We start from the raw sequence: 20586 nt of genomic DNA on the forward strand, positions 1-20586 counted from the left end.
GCACTTTTCATCAGAGTTTTTTAAATCTGAAACATATGTATAAATGCACAAATATAACTGTTTAGAAAATGGCCTAGCTATACTAACATGGTAACAAGATTGGACCAAGCTGATTTTTACTAACAAAAACTATGTCCTCTCCAGTAATATGTATATACACACTTTCAATGTATCTAGAATCAAGAACTTAAAAAATTTCTGTCTGAACTGCGCAAGGTGATAAAACATAACATAAACCCATAATAGATTCACAGCAAAAGTTTAGACCACATTTCTAAAGGTTTTACACTTTGTTTCAAACATGATATTTTTAGCCCTAACACCTTCAGATTCAAAGATGAGAAATGGCATACAGTAAGTCGCAACGTAGGCTATCCAGCATAAATTTACTAAGCACTTTACTGTTGCATTGACATAAACATATAAAAGATTGTAAACCCATTTAATTTGAATACTGTACCATTATACTATGTAGCAGTATAAATTGCAACAAATCAAATATACAAAATATTCAAGTATTCAAGGCAGTAGATGAATCTTTCTTTGGCCACCAATGAGTCTCATTTACATTGATTTTTATTCCATGCATTGTAGTTAGTACTACTAATTGCCTGTCTAACTTAACTAACCCTAACCCATGTCTTTTGTCCAGAGTGGAACGAAGTTTTCCAACAGAAGTTCCTTTTCCGTCAAAAAGGCTTGCATTGTTTTCAATTACTTTGCTACTGCGACTTGAAATGAGCAGCGGCATGAGCCGTTTGCGTATAGTACCTGTGAAATGTGACCGTGCTGTTAGTTCTTGACCTAAATAGCAGCCCTTGTGAAAACTAATCCCATTCATATAATCTAAGTTAGATTCAAACGGTAAACTTTTTCCAGGTGGCAAATCGACAGGTCCTTCAGGGATTCCAAAAAAGTATCTAGAAGTATGATACACGTCAACATTTTCAAGATGATTGTCTTCACACGGCTGAGACGTTGCTATAATTCTCCATCCTAGCCATGATAAACGAGGATCTTGATTGCAAGCTATTACAGCATCATCGTGGTATGGATTGATGTTGCTAGAAAATATATTTGGTGAAAAATATTGAGTCAATTCAACCTTATCGGACACATCTTTTGGATAACGCATCAATACGTTAAATCGCATTTGCCAAACAGAATAGTCTTCTCTCACAGAAATATAAACTTTTTTCCTCAGCTTATATAACTTGAGAGTCTTTATTATTTTATCCACTGATTCACTTTGGCAATCAAGTAAAATGATGTTATTATCATTTTTCTTTGGCCAATACATTAGTATGTCATGATCAACACGACCTTTCTTGTTGAGCATCATTGTGTACATGCACTGTGCTTTCGCAAGCTTTGTAACATCATTTGTTAAAAGGCCTTGCAAGAAATCAATTGAATCTTTCCCACAAACTTGCACAATGGATCTGTGACATAAAGGTGCAAATCTTACATTTGAATGTTTCTCATCTGAATAATTGCATTGAAGTATGAGCTGTGAGGATTTAATACTTGATACCAATAAAGAAACCTTTGGTTGAAAACATCTCCATTGTTTGTACAAAGACAAGCTACTGATCATATTTAATGTCGCTTTCATGCAAGCAATAGCCAATAATCAGCTCGGTAATTAATCTGGCAAAAATGAAGTTTTTAAAAGCTGCAATAAAACAAAAAAATTTAATTCTAATATGGTGCTTTTATATGTGATTTATATTTACTAGAATATTACTTGGGCATAGAATAATGGAAGAAGGAATTGAAAGCTAATGAGGACACCAAGCTTCCACCTCATTAGGAGGCTACATGGAGTGAAAAGTTTACTGTACAAAATGAAACAAGGTTTATTACGGTATTATATCCATTGTTAACTTAATAATAATATAGGCCTTGTAGACTAAACCTTGTAACCCCTGCGTGTTTATCTATCTAACATTAAAAATGTTCAACAGTACTGTAGTACACACACGAATTGCAAACTAATGATTATATGTGACAATTAAGAAGAATTTAGAAAAACTACGTACCAAACACACTGTATATCAACTTTGACTTGACTATAGCCTCAGTGTTGCCACAACACAAACGCAATAGTTCACCACATTCTTCTGCTGCAGTTGTGCATAACTAAGTATGCTGAAAGACCCAGATGAGCGTAATAAACAAACGATACTATGTATCAGAGGTCAGAAAAAGTCAATCGGAAGGTTTTTTTGATAAGCAAAACAGCAATGTCGACGACAGGGATGTCGACAATTGTAGGCTACAGCAAAAAAACAGACATGCAAACACACACACACACACACACACACACACATAACAAAGCACCCGGAAGTTTCGAAAAAAAACGCAAGGTTCAGTTCAGTTCGGTTGTTTTTATTTCTGACCATCATATGAAAAAAATGCACGTCAGCATAGCAAAGGTCGATAAAAGGGTAGAAGCGACAAAACGCGAACGTTAAAACGTGCTTGAGACCGAAGTAAGTTATTGAGTTGAAAGAAATTTGGCACGGTCGCAACACCTTCAGAAAAATTTAAGATATAAAGGGAAAATAAAAAAAGAAAATGTTACAAAACAAAAACAACATATATTTAAGCTATAGCTTTATTAGCCCACATAGCTTTAGCTGATATATTTAAGATTTGTATGGACAGTTGCTATGAAGATCGGCCATGGTGCGTTATCAAGAGTGCTGATGGTCGTAAGGGGAACACGTCTTGATGCGTTTAGCTCATAGCAAAGAAGAGCAAGGCAAGACGTTTAGCTCACAGCAAAGAAGAGCAAGGTTGTGGAGGTAATTCCAAAACAAAACTTCATTACTAAACTTTTCATCAAACTTTCTTGTGATTCAACTGATGATCAAATAGGATGAGCAGTGTGACAAAATATTTGAAACAAAGTAAACAATATCAGACCAAATCAGAAATTTCTGACTTGGTGTGATATTGACATTGTTTACTTTGTGGAGGTAAGGCCTTTTTTGGCTTTCTTGAAAAAGGAGATTTTGGAAACTAGATTTTTTATACCTGCGACAGAAATTAATTCTTTATAGAAGATTAGGCAAACACTTTTTATAAATTTTCTAATCCATCAAACTTCAAAGCATATATTTTTCTGTCAAGCCGGAAAAAAGCCGGAGTTAGCAAACTTTACAGAAAATCTGGCAACGTTGCACCCGCTGTGCATTGTGCAACGGTGCGTAAAAACTTATCACAAAATCAAATACCGTACACAATGTATAGCTTTGGTAGAGAGGTACTTTTTAAAAACCATAGACAGACAATCGATAACAACTTAATAACATTGAATTGCATAATTCAAAATTAATACAGAAATGAAATAGATACATAATTTCGAACGTTTTCGGCAAAACTTTCTGCCCTCTTCAGGAAAATATCTTAATTCATCTAAACAAAACAATTATTCGTGAAATGTTAATAATAAATGACTGAAATTCAATAAAACTGCACTGACCTGCGTACAAGCAACAACTGACGAACAAACACAAAAGGTGGTAGCAATCTGTCATAATTATGCGGGAGTGTGGTCATGAGACGAGATAGTGAGCGGACAACATAACATAAAATAAACGTAAGCTAATACAAATTCAACAAAAAAGATGCCCCTCCAGCGAATAATTGTTTGTTGAGCACAATGTGTTGTGTAGGGAATATACAATGGTTGTATATTCCCTTGAGCCCTGTACTGAACTGCCTAAGTACTCTTGAATTGGTATTTCAAGCTTTGCTCCTTTTAATTTGTTTGTATTTTCTTTATTATTATTTAAGATTTTACACAGATAAACAGAAACAAAAGTTGTTTGGTGAAGGCTTAGGAGCTGAAGAAAATCTGTAGCACTGACCGGCTGGATAAGTTGTTGCATGGAATGCATAACATTTATGTTGGACGAGCTATATTGTAATAACATAGTTGGCAAACACAATCTACAGTAGGAAAGGAACTACCAATATGCAGTTTTCTATACAAGAGCCTATTATTACTAACCTAGTATTGAATTGAATTGAATTGAGTACCGTACTATTACAATCTTATTGCAGCCAAAATTGCTCATAATAGGCACACAGAACGACAAAACAAGCAAACATGGCATTGTAATCAATGAGTGAACAAGAGCTAATAATGTCTGATATATATACTGTAGCAAGTAGTTCGGTTTATTTTTTTCTGCTGGCAAATAAACAAGGCAGTGGCTATTTGACCAGCGCCGGTCTTTGAATCTAAAACACTATTTGACCGGTCATGACGTCATTACATAAGTACTTTTTTCTTTTTCTCTTTCAAAGCAAAAGACGTGAAGCGCCGATATAAAGTTCTAAATTCAACACGTTCTCTTCATCTCAGTTCGTGGCGCATACGTTGCGTCTCGGGTTGACATTCTAGAGGGGATGAGTTCGATACTATCCAGAAGCATTGACTTTTTTTTCATTTTTTTTTTTTATTTAAACTTTGAACCGAAGCGCATTTTTGTATATTGTATAGGCTATAACTAACTTGAGAGCAAAAATGTAATTTTCTTTTAAAAAAAGTGGACGATTGGAAAATTGGACCACTTATCACGATCGGAAAATTACCAAGAGAAATTCTCAAATTCCAGCAAATTAAAAAAACTCTAACTTTATTTCTCACATTTGAAAAGACATAAAAAAATGGGCTGTAGGCTACTCAAATTAAAAATTGATCACAAAAATGCGCTTCGGTTCAAAGTTTAAATAAAGAAAAAAAAAAAGGAAAAAAAAGTCAATGCTTCCGGATAGTATCGAACTCATCCCCTCTAGAATGGCAACCCGAGACGCAACGTATGCGCCACGAACTGAGATGAAGAGAACGTGTTGAATTTAGAACTTTATATCGGCGCTTCACGTCTTTTGCTTTGAAAGAGAAAAAGAAAAAAGTACTTATGTAATGACGTCATGACCGGTCAAATAGTGTTTCAGATTCAAAGACCGGAGCCGGTCAAATAGCCACTGCCTTTTTTAATTTTCTTGAATTTAAGAATTTCTCTGGATAATTTTTCGTTCGTCATAAAAGGATGTGACCGTGTTTGCCGAACGACGCAAAAATGTAATGACCAACGGAAAATTATGATGAATGGAAAATTACCCAAAGAAATTCTCAAATTCCAGAAAATTAAAAACTCTAACTTTATTACTTAATTTTATTTTTTAATTTTTTTTAATTTAAGAATTTCTCTGGATAATTTTCCGTTTATCATAAGAAAATGTGACCGTGTTTGCCGAACGACGCAAAAATGTAATAATAAAAAGTAAAAATAAAAAACGCTTCCGCTTAGTATCGAACTCATTCCCTCTGGAGCACCAGCGGGAGACTTATCCTACGCGCCACCGAATCAGTTGAACATAACTGCCGAATTTAGAACTTATATACGCACTCTTCTCGTCTTTTGCTTTGAAAAAGAAAAAAAATGCCTATATAGTGACGTCATGACCGGTCAAATAGTGTTTCAGATTCAAAGACCGGCGCCGGTCAAATAGCCAACTGCCAATAAACAAACATATATATACAAAACACAGTAAACACAAATAATTCTCACAACAAAGATGGAATCGAAAAACCAAAAGGTCACCAAAGTCAGCTATTCAGCTGCCATCCAAACATATCAACAAAACACCAAAATTTAGGAAAGTACATTAATAAGATCTGTAAAAACAGTCAAAAGTCATCAATATTATCAGACTGTTGCCAGAGTTAGTACAACGTTGTATGAAAGAAAGTATGTTTTCAATCAGGTGTCATGTTTGTTATGATAATTTTAGTATATAGCTTCAACACAAAAGGTACGCAAAGCGTCCAAAAATGAATCCAAGCTTCAATTTAGAAGTGTGTCAAACAAAGGAAACTACGTTACTGCAAAGTACTTATTTTTCTGTGCATATTATATTACCCTAAATAATATTACAAATATTGTTGTGTTACAAAGTGCTTAGTTTCATCCTAATTTGTGAGATTTCCAATTTTATTTTCTTACCTTACTTTAATGATGAGTGATGATGCAAAACCTGATCGCAGTACTGAATCTACCAAGCAAAATGCTCCATTGGATGGAAATGCTTCCACATCTACCAACAAAAGAACAAGAAAAATGTCATTGAAAAAGCAGCCATTTCCTTGGTTTGGATTGGACATAGGAGGAACTCTGGTGAAACTTATATATTTTGAGCCATATTCTCTAACATCTGATGAAGAGAGTGAAGAAAAAGAGTCTTTGAGATCAATACAGAAGTATCTCACTTCTAACATTGCTTATGGATCCACAGGGACTCGGGATGCCCATTTGGAGCTAAAAGTATGTACTTGATTATTAATATTATGAATTTAATAAACTAGCATGTTACTGTTGTTAGCTTGCTATTAAGTTTGTTTATTTTACAAAAGTTCATTATAATATGGTGAATTTGATAAATGATAATTTTCATGTTTAATTTTGGTCATATTTTGCAAAGCATAAATATGACCAAAATTAAAGTCATATTTTTGCAAAGCATAAATATGACCAATATATCCACACCAACAACTACTTAAAGGGCAAGTTTTTCACTTTATATTCTAACTTCTGTTTTGCAGAATGTTACCTTACAAGGATATACAGGGAATTTGCACTTTATAAGGTTTCCCACCGACATGATGGATGTGTTTATAAAGATGGTAATAGAAAGGAAATTTGCTGTATTGATTGATACTTTTCATGCCACTGGAGGGGGTGCATATAAGTTTGATGATTTATTTCGTTCCAAAATCAACATTTCTTTTAACAAATTGGATGAGCTGGATTGCTTAATTCAAGGTAGACTACCGTATTTACTTGATTGTAAGCCGCGGCTTATAAAGTTTTTTTTTCCATCATGTTTGCGGCTTAAATTCAAGGGCGGCTTACATTTTTGTTTTTGCCTTTTTCCTTGTCGACTTTGCCATAGATGTTTTGGCGTACTGCGTTGTCTGAGGGTGCAACCTAGTTCGTACCTTGAACCATTCATACAGTCAGCTTGTACGTCCTGAAAAGATCGAGAGAAAAAATTAAAAAAAGCCGAAGTAGCTGATTGCAGTTTAATAACACAACGCCGAAGTCGCTGATCAGAGTTTCCCCAAGCAATTTGAAACAAACTCAAGAGTTAGGGTAAGCGGAAACGGCAGAAAAATGTTTGCGGAAACTGCAATCAGCGAGGGTTAGGGTTAGAGCATAGATTACTCTATGGTTAGAGTTAGGGTAAGCGGAAACTGCGATCAGCAAGGGTTAGAGCATAGATTACTCTATGGTTAGAATTAGGGTAAGGGTTCGCAGAAACTGCGGAAAAATGTTTGCGGAAACTGCGATCAGCGAAGGTTAGGGTTAAAGCATAGATTACTCTATGGTTAGGGTTAGCGGAAACTGCGGAAAAATGTTTGCGGAAACTGCAATCAGTGGACTTCGGCTTTGAGCTAATTTTTCTCATGATCTTTTCAGGGGAAAATTTTAAAATGATTGCGGAAACTGCGATCAGCGACTTTGGCTTTTTTAATTTTTTCTCTCGATCTTTTCAAGGTACGAACGGAGGGTACAAACTAGGTGCATCCGTTGTCTGATGCCGACAATTGTGAAGTTGTGACGTGCATTTTAAATTGTCACATGCATTTATGACGTGCATTCGAAAGAAAAAAAGGAATTGTCAGTTTTATTTATGGTACTTAACAGTAAACAGTTTCAGCTTTGCGTGTAAACAGTATTTGCGGCTTACATTCAAGGGTGGCTTACATTAAATTTTTAACACTATCACATGCGGCTTACAATCAAGCGCGCGGTGTACAATCAAGTAAATATGGTATTGTATTTGCTCATCTAAGCTGCCGAATATATAACAGATTCACTGTTTAAAAGTATAATCATAAGTAATATAAAAGTTTTATCATCGTTCATTGTATGTAAATTACCAAAATATGTTATCTTATCTCAAAGTGGCAAAACATGTCAGGCCTCCAAACTCCTTGATTTTTTCAACGATCAAGCGTGGTCTACCAGAGCTCTTTCCTGGTGGCCAAATTCTCGCTCTCGGAGACCAAAATAAATAGTCTGTTGAAAATTTGTGTTTTTAAAAATTTGTTAATTAATATTATAACTATAACGCTTTTGCGTTCAAGCAGGTAAGAACAATGCAAACAAACCCCTAAAACATATTTGCAGTTGTATTTAGTGTACTGCTTTTCAAGTAGATGTAGAGCTAGCCTTCAAGTTTTTATAGGGTGATGCTTAGCCTTTGTGCAAAACTTTTATCAGCAATATCGCGTGTGAAAGACTTTGCCTTGTTCATGAAAAGGTTGCGAGTGAAGAGAAAAAGGTTTCAAATACCAACTGTCACAATCACTATGAGTAGCTTTGGTGGCAAGCTACTTTTTTGTTCTGCAATGGGTAGGCCCACCATATTTTCATAACCCAAAAAGAGGCCACGTTTCGCCAGCAAGTAAAATGCAAGTAGAATTTTACGTTTGGACAATCTTTTACATCTTTTGGATAATTTTAAGCTTATGCAGCAAAAATTACAGCAATAAAAACAAGATAAATTTATATATATATATGCCAGATTTGGTCTATGAATCTTTTGCAGCCCCATTATATGGCCTGATCTGTTAGCCTACATTCTGCAACACATTTCCAGATTTTTCGAACTTTTGGTTACTGTCTGAGTGAAATTTTTAAAAATCATATTTTAACATCTTTTGCTTTCTTCCCCAAGTGACACAATGAGTTTCAACATCACAATGGTTGGAAAAACGAAGTCAATTTAACCAATAAGATTTCAGTCAGACTGGTAACAGGACTTGCTTGCAAAGACTTTTTAACAGTCTGCTTGAACGTTTTTTAATATAGTTTTTCTCATTTTTGACTGCTTCCTCAAGGCAACAAAAAGCGTTCATATTATTACGAGTCAGCAAAAAGTGAAAATATCTGATTTAAAAAAAATTTAAGTTAGACAACAACGATCGCAAAAATTTACAAAATGTGACAAATTAGGCACCACCTCCAAGTAGCAATGCCTTAAATTTTTCAGTAAGAAAGGATCAGCTTTGAAATTAGAAAATTGTTGGCATGAAATATGATTGAAATTGTATGCTACTCAATAGTTAAGATTATGAAAACGGACTGAGATAACTAAACGGCTGTTTGTTTCCATGCACCGTTGAGGCTGAAACGAGAATCGTACATAAAATGCGTTCTATTCGCAATGCGATCGATTAAGCGGCGGTCGATTACCCAAGTGGCAAGAATACGGTGCGATACTGATGAGCCCAGCCTCATGGGCGAAACACGTGTCTATCGCTGTCTATTTGATGCTACAATCGGCTGCCCAGAAACTTATCGTTTATTGGAGGTCTTAATGGCTAGCGTGGAAACTACACCGTTATGGTTAGCGAAGCGTTACTGCTGCTCGCTGTTCTAGCGAGTGATCAGCCTTGTGCTGATGGCCGGGAAGAACACCCCTTCTTCACACTTATCTTTGAATATTATTATACATTGGTGCAGAAAATTGTTTTGGAAAGTACATACAAGCCATTGCCGAAAATTCACACAACAATCAAATCCTGTTGAAAATCTAAGCAAGAAAACTCACAATACCAAAAAAGAGGACATTTGAGCATTTCTGAGTGTCTTCAGAGGACTATTCATTTTTCTTGAAAAAAGAGAACAAATCTTCTAAAAAGAGGACATATGGTAGCCCTAGCAATGGGTAAACTATTTTGTTGCGTAATTCTGTTGAGGTGTTTCGACGTTACTGACCGATAGTACGGTAACTTTTAGTTACGCAATCTGTTATTGTGAAATCTGCTTTTAGAAAGAACTACCTACCGACGAACTACCTACTCATCCTAGCAGGCATTTAACCTGCTGACCTATGTTGTAAAAGAGCCATGATTGCTCTCGCTCAAGACCCCGACCATCTATGCAACATTCAAGCGACCACCACCTATAAAGCAGCGGCTGAGATCATGATGCCCCTTTGGCCTTGCCGCACAACAATCCCTAAAGAACGCAGAAGAACTTGGTTTAAGTGCGGACCACTGGACGAACCACACTTGAGACACGGAGTGGCAAAACCACACCTCCATGCTTCTTGTCTTTATACACGATGCCGATTCCCATCCACGGAGGATGTCCCTCGCAAGCCTTGCAGGGGTCAGGATTAACCGCCTGCAAACTGGCGTCGGCCGCTTTCATTTGGACATGCACAAGTGGGGCCTGGCTCCTTCATCAGAATGCGGGTGTGGTGCCACTGAACAGACCGCAGACCATGTCATCCACCACTGCCTAACACATCTGCCTCAACACGATGCGCATAGTGTGAGGGTCCTGGATGACAAGACTGTTGAGTGGCTGGTGATTTCTTGCCCTCCCATTTAGCCTGGAAAGATCTGCTCATATGCTGATGATGATCTTTTATATCATTTAAGTAAACCTATTCAACGGTATATCTGCCTGTTTAAGGTTTAATGCCCAATAATCTATGTCATCAATCTTTCCAAAATCTCTATACGTGTAAGAACTAGAAGAAATTCTGACACCCACCGAGTGGAGAATTGTTGGCTTGCGGAAGCCAGCGATCAAACATGTCAAATAAGTTTGAAGGCCATTTAATTACTTCTAGGCGGCCATGGCCTCCCTGAGCTTAGATGCTGGCATGTTATAAATGTGAGAGTTTGATATTGAGTTAAGCTAGGAGAGGATGGAACACTGTGTTTTTTTGGCAATTATCTGATTTCTTTGTATAAAAGTGAAGGTATTTATCTGCTAAAAAAGTGGTGAAGAAATCTCTGTTTACAATAAAGCGGATACTCATGCAGCTTCAGAGGCCAAAGCATCTTAGTGGATTGCTAACATGTCTTGTAATTGTGTTTTCATGTAACATTGATAGTATGTACACTTAGCATTGTAAAACATATCAACATGGTAACATCTCATCCTCTTTCAGGAATGAATTTTGTTGATCACAACAGCAATGTGAATGGGCATTCAGAATGTTTTTTTATTCAAAATGAACTTGATGAAGGCCCTCTTAAAAAAGAAAATTTTGACTTTCGAGATCCATATCCATATTTAGCAGTTAATATCGGTTCTGGGGTTAGTATTTTGCTTGTGAAGTCTGAGAAAGATTATTCAAGAATTACAGGTACTGGTACCATCATTGCTTTCATGTAATCTTGCAATAAGTTATGGAACTTCACAAACAGCAACTTTGCCTTTTAGACTTCAATTTAGGAAAAATTAGCTTGATAAATTTAACCATTCAATTTGGTTGGATATAAAAAAACAAACAAATTGTATATTATACTATTACTTACACTACATCTACAGTAGCTAATTGCAAATCACAAATGACCTATGTGAGTTCTTTGCATTATTTATTGTAATACATTCACTAGAATTTGCTGCATTTTGAAGCCTTTTAACACATTAAAAAACGTTTTATTCATTACAGTTACAAGTGATGGGTGCTTCTTGCTCACCTTTTAGCTGTGAGTGTTTTATGTAAGAATTTTATATTAAAACACAGAGGTGCAAAAAGATCCTTGGTTACTTTTATGCACTAGTGTTTCATTTATATTATAGGCACAAGTTTAGGTGGAGGAACATTTCTTGGATTGTGTTGTCTTTTAACTGGTTGCAAAACATTTGATGAAGCTATTGAGCTCGCTACTCATGGAAAAAGCACAAAAGTTGATAAATTAGTGTCAGATATTTATGGCGACGCAGGATACACAAAGTTTGGTTTAGCTGGAGATGTTGTCGCCTCAAGGTAGCTCCTTGTGCAGAATGAAGATGGTGCCTCTAAAACTATAAAGCAATAAATTAATTGTTTTGAAAGACTCGAATTGAATCGTTGTTAACTACAATTGTCTGCAGACAAGTGGCATGAGGTGATGCTATTTAATCTCATGGAAAATTAAGCATGCATTTCATTTGGCACCTTTCTGTTTGTGCTTTCTCGCTGATTTGCAATGTAGATGTTCCAAAACTTTTTTAGAGTATTTCTTTATGTAACCAACAATCTTAAAGGTTGCTCTGATGCTGAAGTTTATTTTAGATTCAAAATTGTATGTACATATGAATGTGATGCTTGATAATGATATGACATGATATTTCAAATAATCTTAATTTGCCTTTAGCTTTGGCAAGATGAATAACGAAGCATACAGAAAGGAAGCAACAAAAGAAGACATTGCTAAAGCACTTCTTGTGACTATAACAAACAACATAGCAAGCATATCTCTTCACACGGCAGTATGCCAGGTATAATGTCATAAAAATGTATTTTGCATGTTTAAAACTGATTGAAATTAGACTCTCTTACCTGTATCTAACTAACAAGCTGATCGTTTCCTTTTTAACATTTGGTCATTATTCTCTGCAGAGTGTGGAACGAATTGTTTTTGTTGGGAACTTTCTCAGGGTCAATCCCATTTCCATGAGAATGTTGGCATATGCGATGAACTTCTGGTCGAACGGAGCTAGGAAGGCACTTTTTCTTGAACATGAAGGCTATTTTGGAGCTGTTGGAGCGTTATTAGGAAATGTTTGCTAGCGCGCCTTTTTGTTAAAGTATTTTTTTATTTTACACGCTAGTCGAGCCCGAAAGTTCAATTGGGTCGATGGCGCAATTGTTTGACCCGTAAAAAAACAACCGTCCACGCCAACTATCATGCAAGTTTATTAACAAAAACATTAGCAACACTAGAGTTACATGTAGTTTTTCTATACTAGAACATGTTCAGTTCACAAACGTTTTGTATGTATGAGTTAGGGGATGCTTCGTGAAGAACAGAACTTGCACTTCTTTCACTTATTTTGATGCAGCGACAAGTTCCTATACTGTATTTATCACACATTCCAAAATCTTCAAAAAAAAATTAAATGTTGAATGCGAAGCAGTGGAATTTCGGTGAAAAGGAGGTGTATCTTTAATGCATTTCATATAAGATTTTGTAATTAGATTTAATATTCACCACCATTTCTATTTGTCGAAATTTCGAAACTTGAGTTGAACTGATTTTTTGTTTGTCAGATCACGCAACTCCGTTTGACCTTTCACGTCACCAGCATCATCATTCGTAGACATAATCCCAGCTGGCACAAGATGCCCTTTTACAGCGTTTCAACGTTTAGCGACGTTGATAACTTTTGTTGACTCGTGCAGACCAAGTACCCGTGCAACAAAATTCGTCAGTTTTACATTGATTTTAGGTTTACAAACGCAAACGTAAACCAAACGTAAACAAACGTAAACCTGACGAATTTTGTTGTCTGGGTGCTTGTGTGATGATGCGTGTGTGTCATGATTAATCTTAAAATTAGTAGTTTTTCTAACTTCCTTGTCTGACTTAATTTAACCATACACATAATTCCAAACTCCGATGCCACCGTGACTACAGATATGTATTTTCTCTCTGATGTGAGAAATGCGTCGCTTTATGACTATTAGTGTAATTTTAATCTAAGTAGTTGATCTATTGTGATTCAAGCGCTGACCTGTGGCATAACATTTTCTTTATACCGTTACTTTTTTGTTGAGTAGTAATATATATTCTGTGGAATTTACTATAGCGTTGCATTCAAGGCAATGTCATGTTGGGTCTGCACCCGCAATCACCCAGACGGCAAATCCATCAATTTTACATTGATTCAACGTCTGTAATTTAAAATTGACGGATTTTGCAGTCTAGGTCGAGCTCTTTGCAAGGTTCGACTAACAAACGCAATCACATTTTTCCAGCAAAGTCTCAAATTATTATTGCATGTGGATTAAGCTACGTTAAGGTTTCCTGGAATCTTATCACCGTGCTTCGGATTTGGTACAATATATTTATCAGTTGTAAGTATTGTTCGCTTACTTCAGGTTCCAACAAGATATGATCCAATTTTTAGTGAAATCGCATGCAAAAAATGTGCTTGCGCGCTAACAATGTTTACGCTTCGAATACCATGAAGTGTCCAATGGGATTGAAAAAACTTATTTGAATTAATCATATTTCAATAAGAAATACATTTCGTTTGTCCGTGAATTCATCTCGAAATAATTTATGCATTTTGACCGCTCCACCTTCAGCTGTAGTAATCTGTTATTTAAATTCATTTTTTCATTTGTTTGATTTACGTCTTATTGATCTATTGTGATTCGTACATTGCGAACAAGAGCAAACTCAGTCTGCAAACGTTGAATCACTGTTTTGCTGACTGGGAGACTTACCAACTATTAAAACATGTTTCCTTGAAGAGTATAATATTGATCGTACATTTTTTGTGGTTTTGATAAGTCGATGATTAAAATTACCTAAGGGAACGTTCAAATATTACGTAACGCTTTTTTTCCGAATTTTTGACCCCCCCCTCCCCCATGTAACGCCAACGTAACGCTTTTTTCAATCCCCCCCTCCCCCATGTAACGCTTTTTCACTACGAATTCAGCACAAAAAACTACCATTCCGTACTCGAAAGCGTTACGTAACGTTTTGCTTGAACCCCCTCCCCCCCGATGTGACGCTAACGTAACGCTTTGCATAAACCTCCCCCTCGAAGGCGTTACGTAATATTTGAACGTTCCCTAACCCAATGTGGCTTGCAAGAATATTGCGACATTGCACGATGTCGATCTCTCCAAATGATTAAAATAATTTATTTCATTAAACGAAACTTCATTTTGCACGTTTGACGCATTTTTACTCTTCAATGATTATAGAAAAATCCTTCACGATGTCAGATTAGCGCTTGATGTAAAAATTCTAGCGCTCTTGTTAGTGGTAAGCGTTGTGGTAATCGTGTAACCTAACTAGTTAGCTAATTTTAAAGGTGGCTATATTTACGACCCTTCTCGCCATGGTATGCAGTGTTACCTGATAAAAAAATCTTGTCCCAAATTTGGAGAAATTTTTTAATCTGGAAAAATTCCCAGGTTAGGTTTGCTCTCAGTCCAGGAGTGACAAATCATTTTTTTATCTTCAACGGCTTTGAAGTTTTCTCAAACTAAGATAGAATTCCTTACCTGGCAACAGGCGTTCGGCTCTCAGGGTGTGCGCTTGAGCAACGCATTCCAAGGATTGCTCTCCATTCAGCGGCACCTAATGGAAAGCCAGGATTAATCTCTGCAAGAAGCTTTTCCAGTCCGAGAATAAAGATTTAACCAAGGTGTAGGGTTTTTACCTATTCTAGGTCCCCATGGCGTGAAGCGCTGTAGCCTAAATATAGCCAGGTAAACTCTGATCTTTTTCTTTTAAATTTGAATTAAAGATTTGTGTCTTTGATTGAGAAGGTAGGCTATCTTAATTAACATTTTGTTACTTTTGTTGATGTCTGGACGTCGCCTAAGAATCATTTTGCGCTGGTGGCGTGCTTTAGCATTTCAAATACTAAACTTACTCCTATGGTCACGTAGCGGATGGAATAGGCTAATTCACAGAGCTTCAACACGGTGTTTACAAATGGGTAAATTTTAGCCCAAATTGAACACTGCTGGTTAAGTAAAAATAGTGCTTCAAAGACAAAATTGCCTAAAGCAACTTTGCAGCGTGTGCTGTAAAGTGTAGATCATAAAAGGTTTGAAACTACATTCACTTTCATCTGGAAACAGTAGTTTGAGCATGACTACAAGAATTATAATAATAACAACATTTATATAACGCCACATTCATAGTGCATAGGCTATATATGCCTATGGGGCGCCGTTTGGAAAAACACAATTTTGCAACACCACTTTAGAAATTTTGCAACACATTTAGCTATATTGCAACAATTTAGCTAAATTGCAAAAATACAATTTAGCTTTATTGCAGCAATTTAACTAAATTGCAAAAATACAATTTAGCTACCGGTATATTGCAACAATTTAGCTAAATTGCAAAAATACAATTTAGTTATATTGCAGCAATTTAGCTAAATTGCAAAAATACAATTTAGCTATATTGCAACAATTTAGTTATATTGCAGCAATTTAGCTAAATTGCAAAAATACAATTTAGCTATATTGCAGCAATTTAGCTAAATTGCAAAAATACAATTTAGTTATATTGCAGCAATTTAGCTAAATTGCAAAAATACAATTTAATTTTATTTCAACAATTCAACTAAAATGCAACAGTTGCAAAGGACTGTTTAGTTATATTACAACAATTTAATTAAATTGCGTTAAATTATTGTTGTAATATGCTAATGAGGACAGCCGCGTTTCCATCTGTAATTTAAAGAATTGCCAAAGTCGAATGGGACGGTTTTTGCTGTTTAGGCTAGGCCTATTCTGTTTTGCATCTGGTACGGTACCTGTAGATAAGTAACGCGTCGTTTTTTACAGTTTGATATGTTTTAGAGCCCTAGATTAGTTGTGGCAGTTTTGGGATGTGGATTAACAATTCCTTTGGAGAACCAGGCTTAACTCAGTAGGCCTAACTGTCTGACTATTAACCGTCGAAGGTCTTTCATGCTAAAATTGACTGCTTGGACGAATGCTGTTTTAGGAAGCTGTTTTGCATTTTTTTTTATCTTAGTAGCCTACGTTATGCTATTAGCACACTTTCTGTCCCCTTTCTCTCCTTTGTCAAAGGTCAGGGGGTAAGCTAACCCTCTGCTTCCCTCGCTGCTGGTAGAAACATTACATATTAAACGTTACGTATATACACATAGCCTACAATTAATTGGTAGGTCTATCTCCAAATATTTGAAAATCTCTCAGGGCATGTACACCTATAGGTAAAAAAGGAGCCTTATGACATATATATATATATATAATATAAAGATAAGAAGCAATAAGTAAATAATAATTCAAGCCACAACCAATCAAAGTTGAAGTTCTTTTTCAACCTCCCTTAACTGCTTAATTAGAATATTGGGCCTTTTTCAAATAGGCTACAATGAATAGGCCCAAAACATTAGATGAAGGGATATTTGGTACAGTTATCAAATAACTGAATGATTAGACCAAACTAGGTCCTAGATCTAACCGAGTTACCGGTAGGATCACCTTACTTGTACCTACCAATACAAAATGGCAACCTGCCGGTACTACTGGTATCTTGCTAACCAATATGCAGCACACTAAACTGTAATAGCCAGACACACTTGCCACACAACTTATTTCTGCACCGGTAAGCCTCGCCCAAGCAGTCAATTTTAGCATGAAAGACCTTCGACGGTTAATAGTCAGACAGTTAGGCCTACTGAGTTAAGCCTGGTTCTCCAAAGGAATTGTTAATCCACATCCCAAAACTGCCACAACTGATCTAGGGCTCTAAAACATATCAAACTGTAAAAAACGACGCGTTACTTATCTACAGGTACCGTACCAGATGCAAAACAGAATAGGCCTAGCCTAAACAGCAAAAATCGTCCCATTCGACTTTGGCAATTCTTTAAATTACAGATGGAAACGCAGCTGTCCTCATTAGCATATTACAACAACAATTTAACGCAATTTTGCAATTTAGTTAAATTGTTGCAATTTAGCTAAATTGCTGCAATATAACTAAATTGTATTTTTGCAATTTAGTTAAATTGTTGCAATATAGCTAAATGGTATTTTTGCAATTTAGTTAAATTGCTGCAATTTAGCTAAATTGCTGCAATGTAGCTAAATTGTATTTTTGCAATTTAGTTAAATTGTTGAAATTTAGCTAAATTGCTGCAATATAACTAAATTGTATTTTTTCAACTTAGCTAAATTGTTGCAATATAGCTAAATTGTATTTTTGCAATTTAGTTAAATTGTTGCAATATAGCTAAATTGCTGCAATATAACTAAATTGTATTTTTGCAATTTAGTTAAATTGTTGCAATATAACTAAATTGTATTTTTGCAATTTAGTTAAATTGTTGCAATATAGCTAAATTGTTGCAATATAACTAAATTGTATTTTTGCAATTTAGTTAAATTGTTGCAATATAACTGAATTGTATTTTTGCAATTTAGTGAAATTGTTGCAATATAGCTAAATGTGTTGCAAAATTTCTAAATTGATGTTGCAAAATTGCTAAATTGTGTTTTTCCAAACGGCGCCCCATAACATACACATTGTGCTATATCCAGAAATACAGGCCATGTAGTGCATAAGTAGCTGAAATACACCCACCGACTATAATTTTGATACCAATTTGTTGTCTAAGCAACATTATTAACAAGGCAGTAATAACAAACTAAAAGGGAAGCTAAAAGTATAACTGAACCCCTCCTTCGTCAATGTTTTGCATGAAACCACAAAGATTTAAGCAGGCCTATGTCAATGCTTGTCCAGTAGCCTTATTTAGGCTGTTTTGGCCTGTCTAACACTAACCTTTCGTTATAGCACTGGATATGTTGGTAGTGAACGCAACATCAAATCTTCCACTTTTGACAAAAGTAACAATTTGCTGTTATCTCACAAACCTGACGTGATGGATAAATCTGAGGTCAGATTCGGATTCAGCACCCCAAAATTACTCTAAATCAGTCTTCAAAGTTTTGGAGCAAAAAAAAATTCTTTTTTCGTAGACCGGTGTTATTTTAGTTGCATATAAAATTCTGCTAGCCAAGTAGTTTTTCTTGAAAACATGTTTTTTAAATAAACCATTAAGTAAATTTAACGAAGAAAGTCTAGATTTAATGTAATTGTTATCTTTTTTTATCATTTTATTGACAAAACGCACCTGAGCTTTCAATTTGATGTTTTAATCTTGAATTTGATGTTTTTTATGAAAAAATTTGATGTTTTAAAAATTGATGTGAGTGGCAACACTGACCTGTCTGTTTCAAGACTTTGGAGTGATGTTGGTTGCACTAACAATTTTTGTTGAAGAGTAAATGAGGGTATGGTACTGTATCTCAATTAATGTAAATAGTATTAGACTGGTATTTTTTTAACAAAAATTACGGTGAAGGTTTTGCATGGGTTCTGTTTGATTGTTTTTAGAAAATATAAGGCTTATCAACTTAACTTCAAAGAAGTGTCATAAGATTGCACAGCTCTGTTGAAGTACCGTACGTAGTTTTAGAGACGGTAGTGTCATTTACCATTTGGCAAAAGTAATATATCTCTTTGCTGAAGAATTACAGGGTTTTTGTTATGAGACGAGAAGCAAAGATTGATAGGTCTATACCAGTGGTTCCCAAACTTTTTCTATTTGCGTACCATTTAGCAGTTTCATACAGTGCTCGCGTACCACCAACCGCTACAACCAAAAAATCTCAAAAATATACAATAAAAGGCAAGAAAATTTTAACAAATATTAGCACAGCGCTTCAAGACTAAAAGATTTTAATATTAGTCTAAATATAATTACAGTAAGCTGTTGAGCTGTCGAATTAGTAGAAGACCAATAAATAGGGTGCACTACTGCTGCTACTATCAGTAGCAACATTGAACACTGAAAAGTTTTGGCTTTTCTGTTAAACAACCCTGGTCAGAGGTTCTCAAACTGTACGTTGCCACGCTGTTGGTGCGTAGTTTCAATTTTTAAGAGCGTCGCACAATGATTCCGCTTCGTATCTAAGCTCCATTGCATGATAAAGCGCTCACAGATATTGTTATTGCCTGACATGCGCATGAGAACTCATCATTACGAAACTGTTGCAAATGCTTATGGTTTAACAATCACATAGCGCAATTCTAAATTCATTTCGTCGCGCGACAAATAAAGGTTACAGAGACACAAATAAATAAAAATGACTGAAATTTCTATCGCTGACGCTGAGTGCGTTGCAAGTCCAACAATTTTTTTAAAAACGTCGAAACGAAAAGTTTAAAAGCCACTGACCTACATGTTGCGTAATAAATACTTGAATCTCCTACGAATAAAATTAATTATGACACAATAATGCACATTGAGTAATCAGAAAGTTTGCGCAAAATCGCAAATTGTATTATTTTATTTTAACTGCTGTCAACCATGGACATCCACGTGTCAACTTCAGTGAGTTTCTCGCGTACCATCTGAAAGACCTTCGCGTACCACTAGTGGTACGCGTACCACAGTTTGGGAACCACTGGTCTATACAGTACAGTAGGCTATATGATTATGTAAAACATGAAATCAGAGCCCGATATCGATGGGGGAAAAACTTTCCAACCATTTGTGATCAGACAGATTAAAGTACCTGAGTATATTTTGCATTAAGGCAAACTTAGTATAAGGCGAAGAACACTGAGAAATACCATACCGCACAATTTAATATTGCTAGATTAAAAAAGATACGGTAGACAGTATATATCACACTAAATCGGTAAATTCAAGTTTATTAAGTTAAAGCTTTCGCCACACAAGTGTGGCTTTGTCAATAAATAACCTTATTCAAATAAAACTATTTCATTTAATATAAAAAATGAAATCTGGCCATGCTTGCACCAAAAAATTACAATCGTGTATGCATGGACTTAATGACAAAATGTTATAAATAGAAGCCATGGTTACCTTTTACGGCAATGATAACTGCCGCCTACATTATTAGTAATTTAAAAAAACTGATAATATAGTATTGAAATTGTTTTTGTTGAGAAGGAGTGATCTTCCTGGCGTCAGCACTACATGATTGACTACTCACTATAGAACAGAG

At 35.6% G+C, this 20586-nt stretch overlaps 2 protein-coding genes across 2 annotated transcripts; one reads left to right on the forward strand and one right to left on the reverse strand.

The window, feature by feature from the left end:
- Nucleotides 1–502: 502 nt before the first annotated feature.
- On the reverse strand, nt 503–1664 carry LOC145782092 (iron-sulfur cluster assembly factor IBA57, mitochondrial-like). The gene is made up of 2 exons (XM_082593832.1): nt 1163–1664; nt 503–1105 (listed from the first exon to the last, which is right to left on the reverse strand). Exons 1-2 carry the CDS (start codon nt 1613–1615, stop codon nt 512–514), a joined length of 1047 nt encoding a protein of 348 aa, XP_082449958.1. The 5' UTR covers nt 1616–1664; the 3' UTR covers nt 503–511.
- A 4308-nt stretch (nt 1665–5972) lies between these two features.
- LOC145781782 (pantothenate kinase 3-like) lies at nt 5973–14712 on the forward strand. The gene is made up of 6 exons (XM_082593454.1): nt 5973–6341; nt 6620–6839; nt 10993–11190; nt 11631–11817; nt 12188–12311; nt 12433–14712. Exons 1-6 carry the CDS (start codon nt 6033–6035, stop codon nt 12601–12603), a joined length of 1209 nt encoding a protein of 402 aa, XP_082449580.1. The 5' UTR covers nt 5973–6032; the 3' UTR covers nt 12604–14712.
- The last annotated feature ends 5874 nt before the right edge of the window (nt 14713–20586 follow it).

Source organism: Aplidium turbinatum, chromosome 13 (assembly GCF_918807975.1).
Source record: "Aplidium turbinatum chromosome 13, kaAplTurb1.1, whole genome shotgun sequence".
NCBI classification, from domain to species: Eukaryota; Metazoa; Chordata; class Ascidiacea; order Aplousobranchia; family Polyclinidae; genus Aplidium; species Aplidium turbinatum.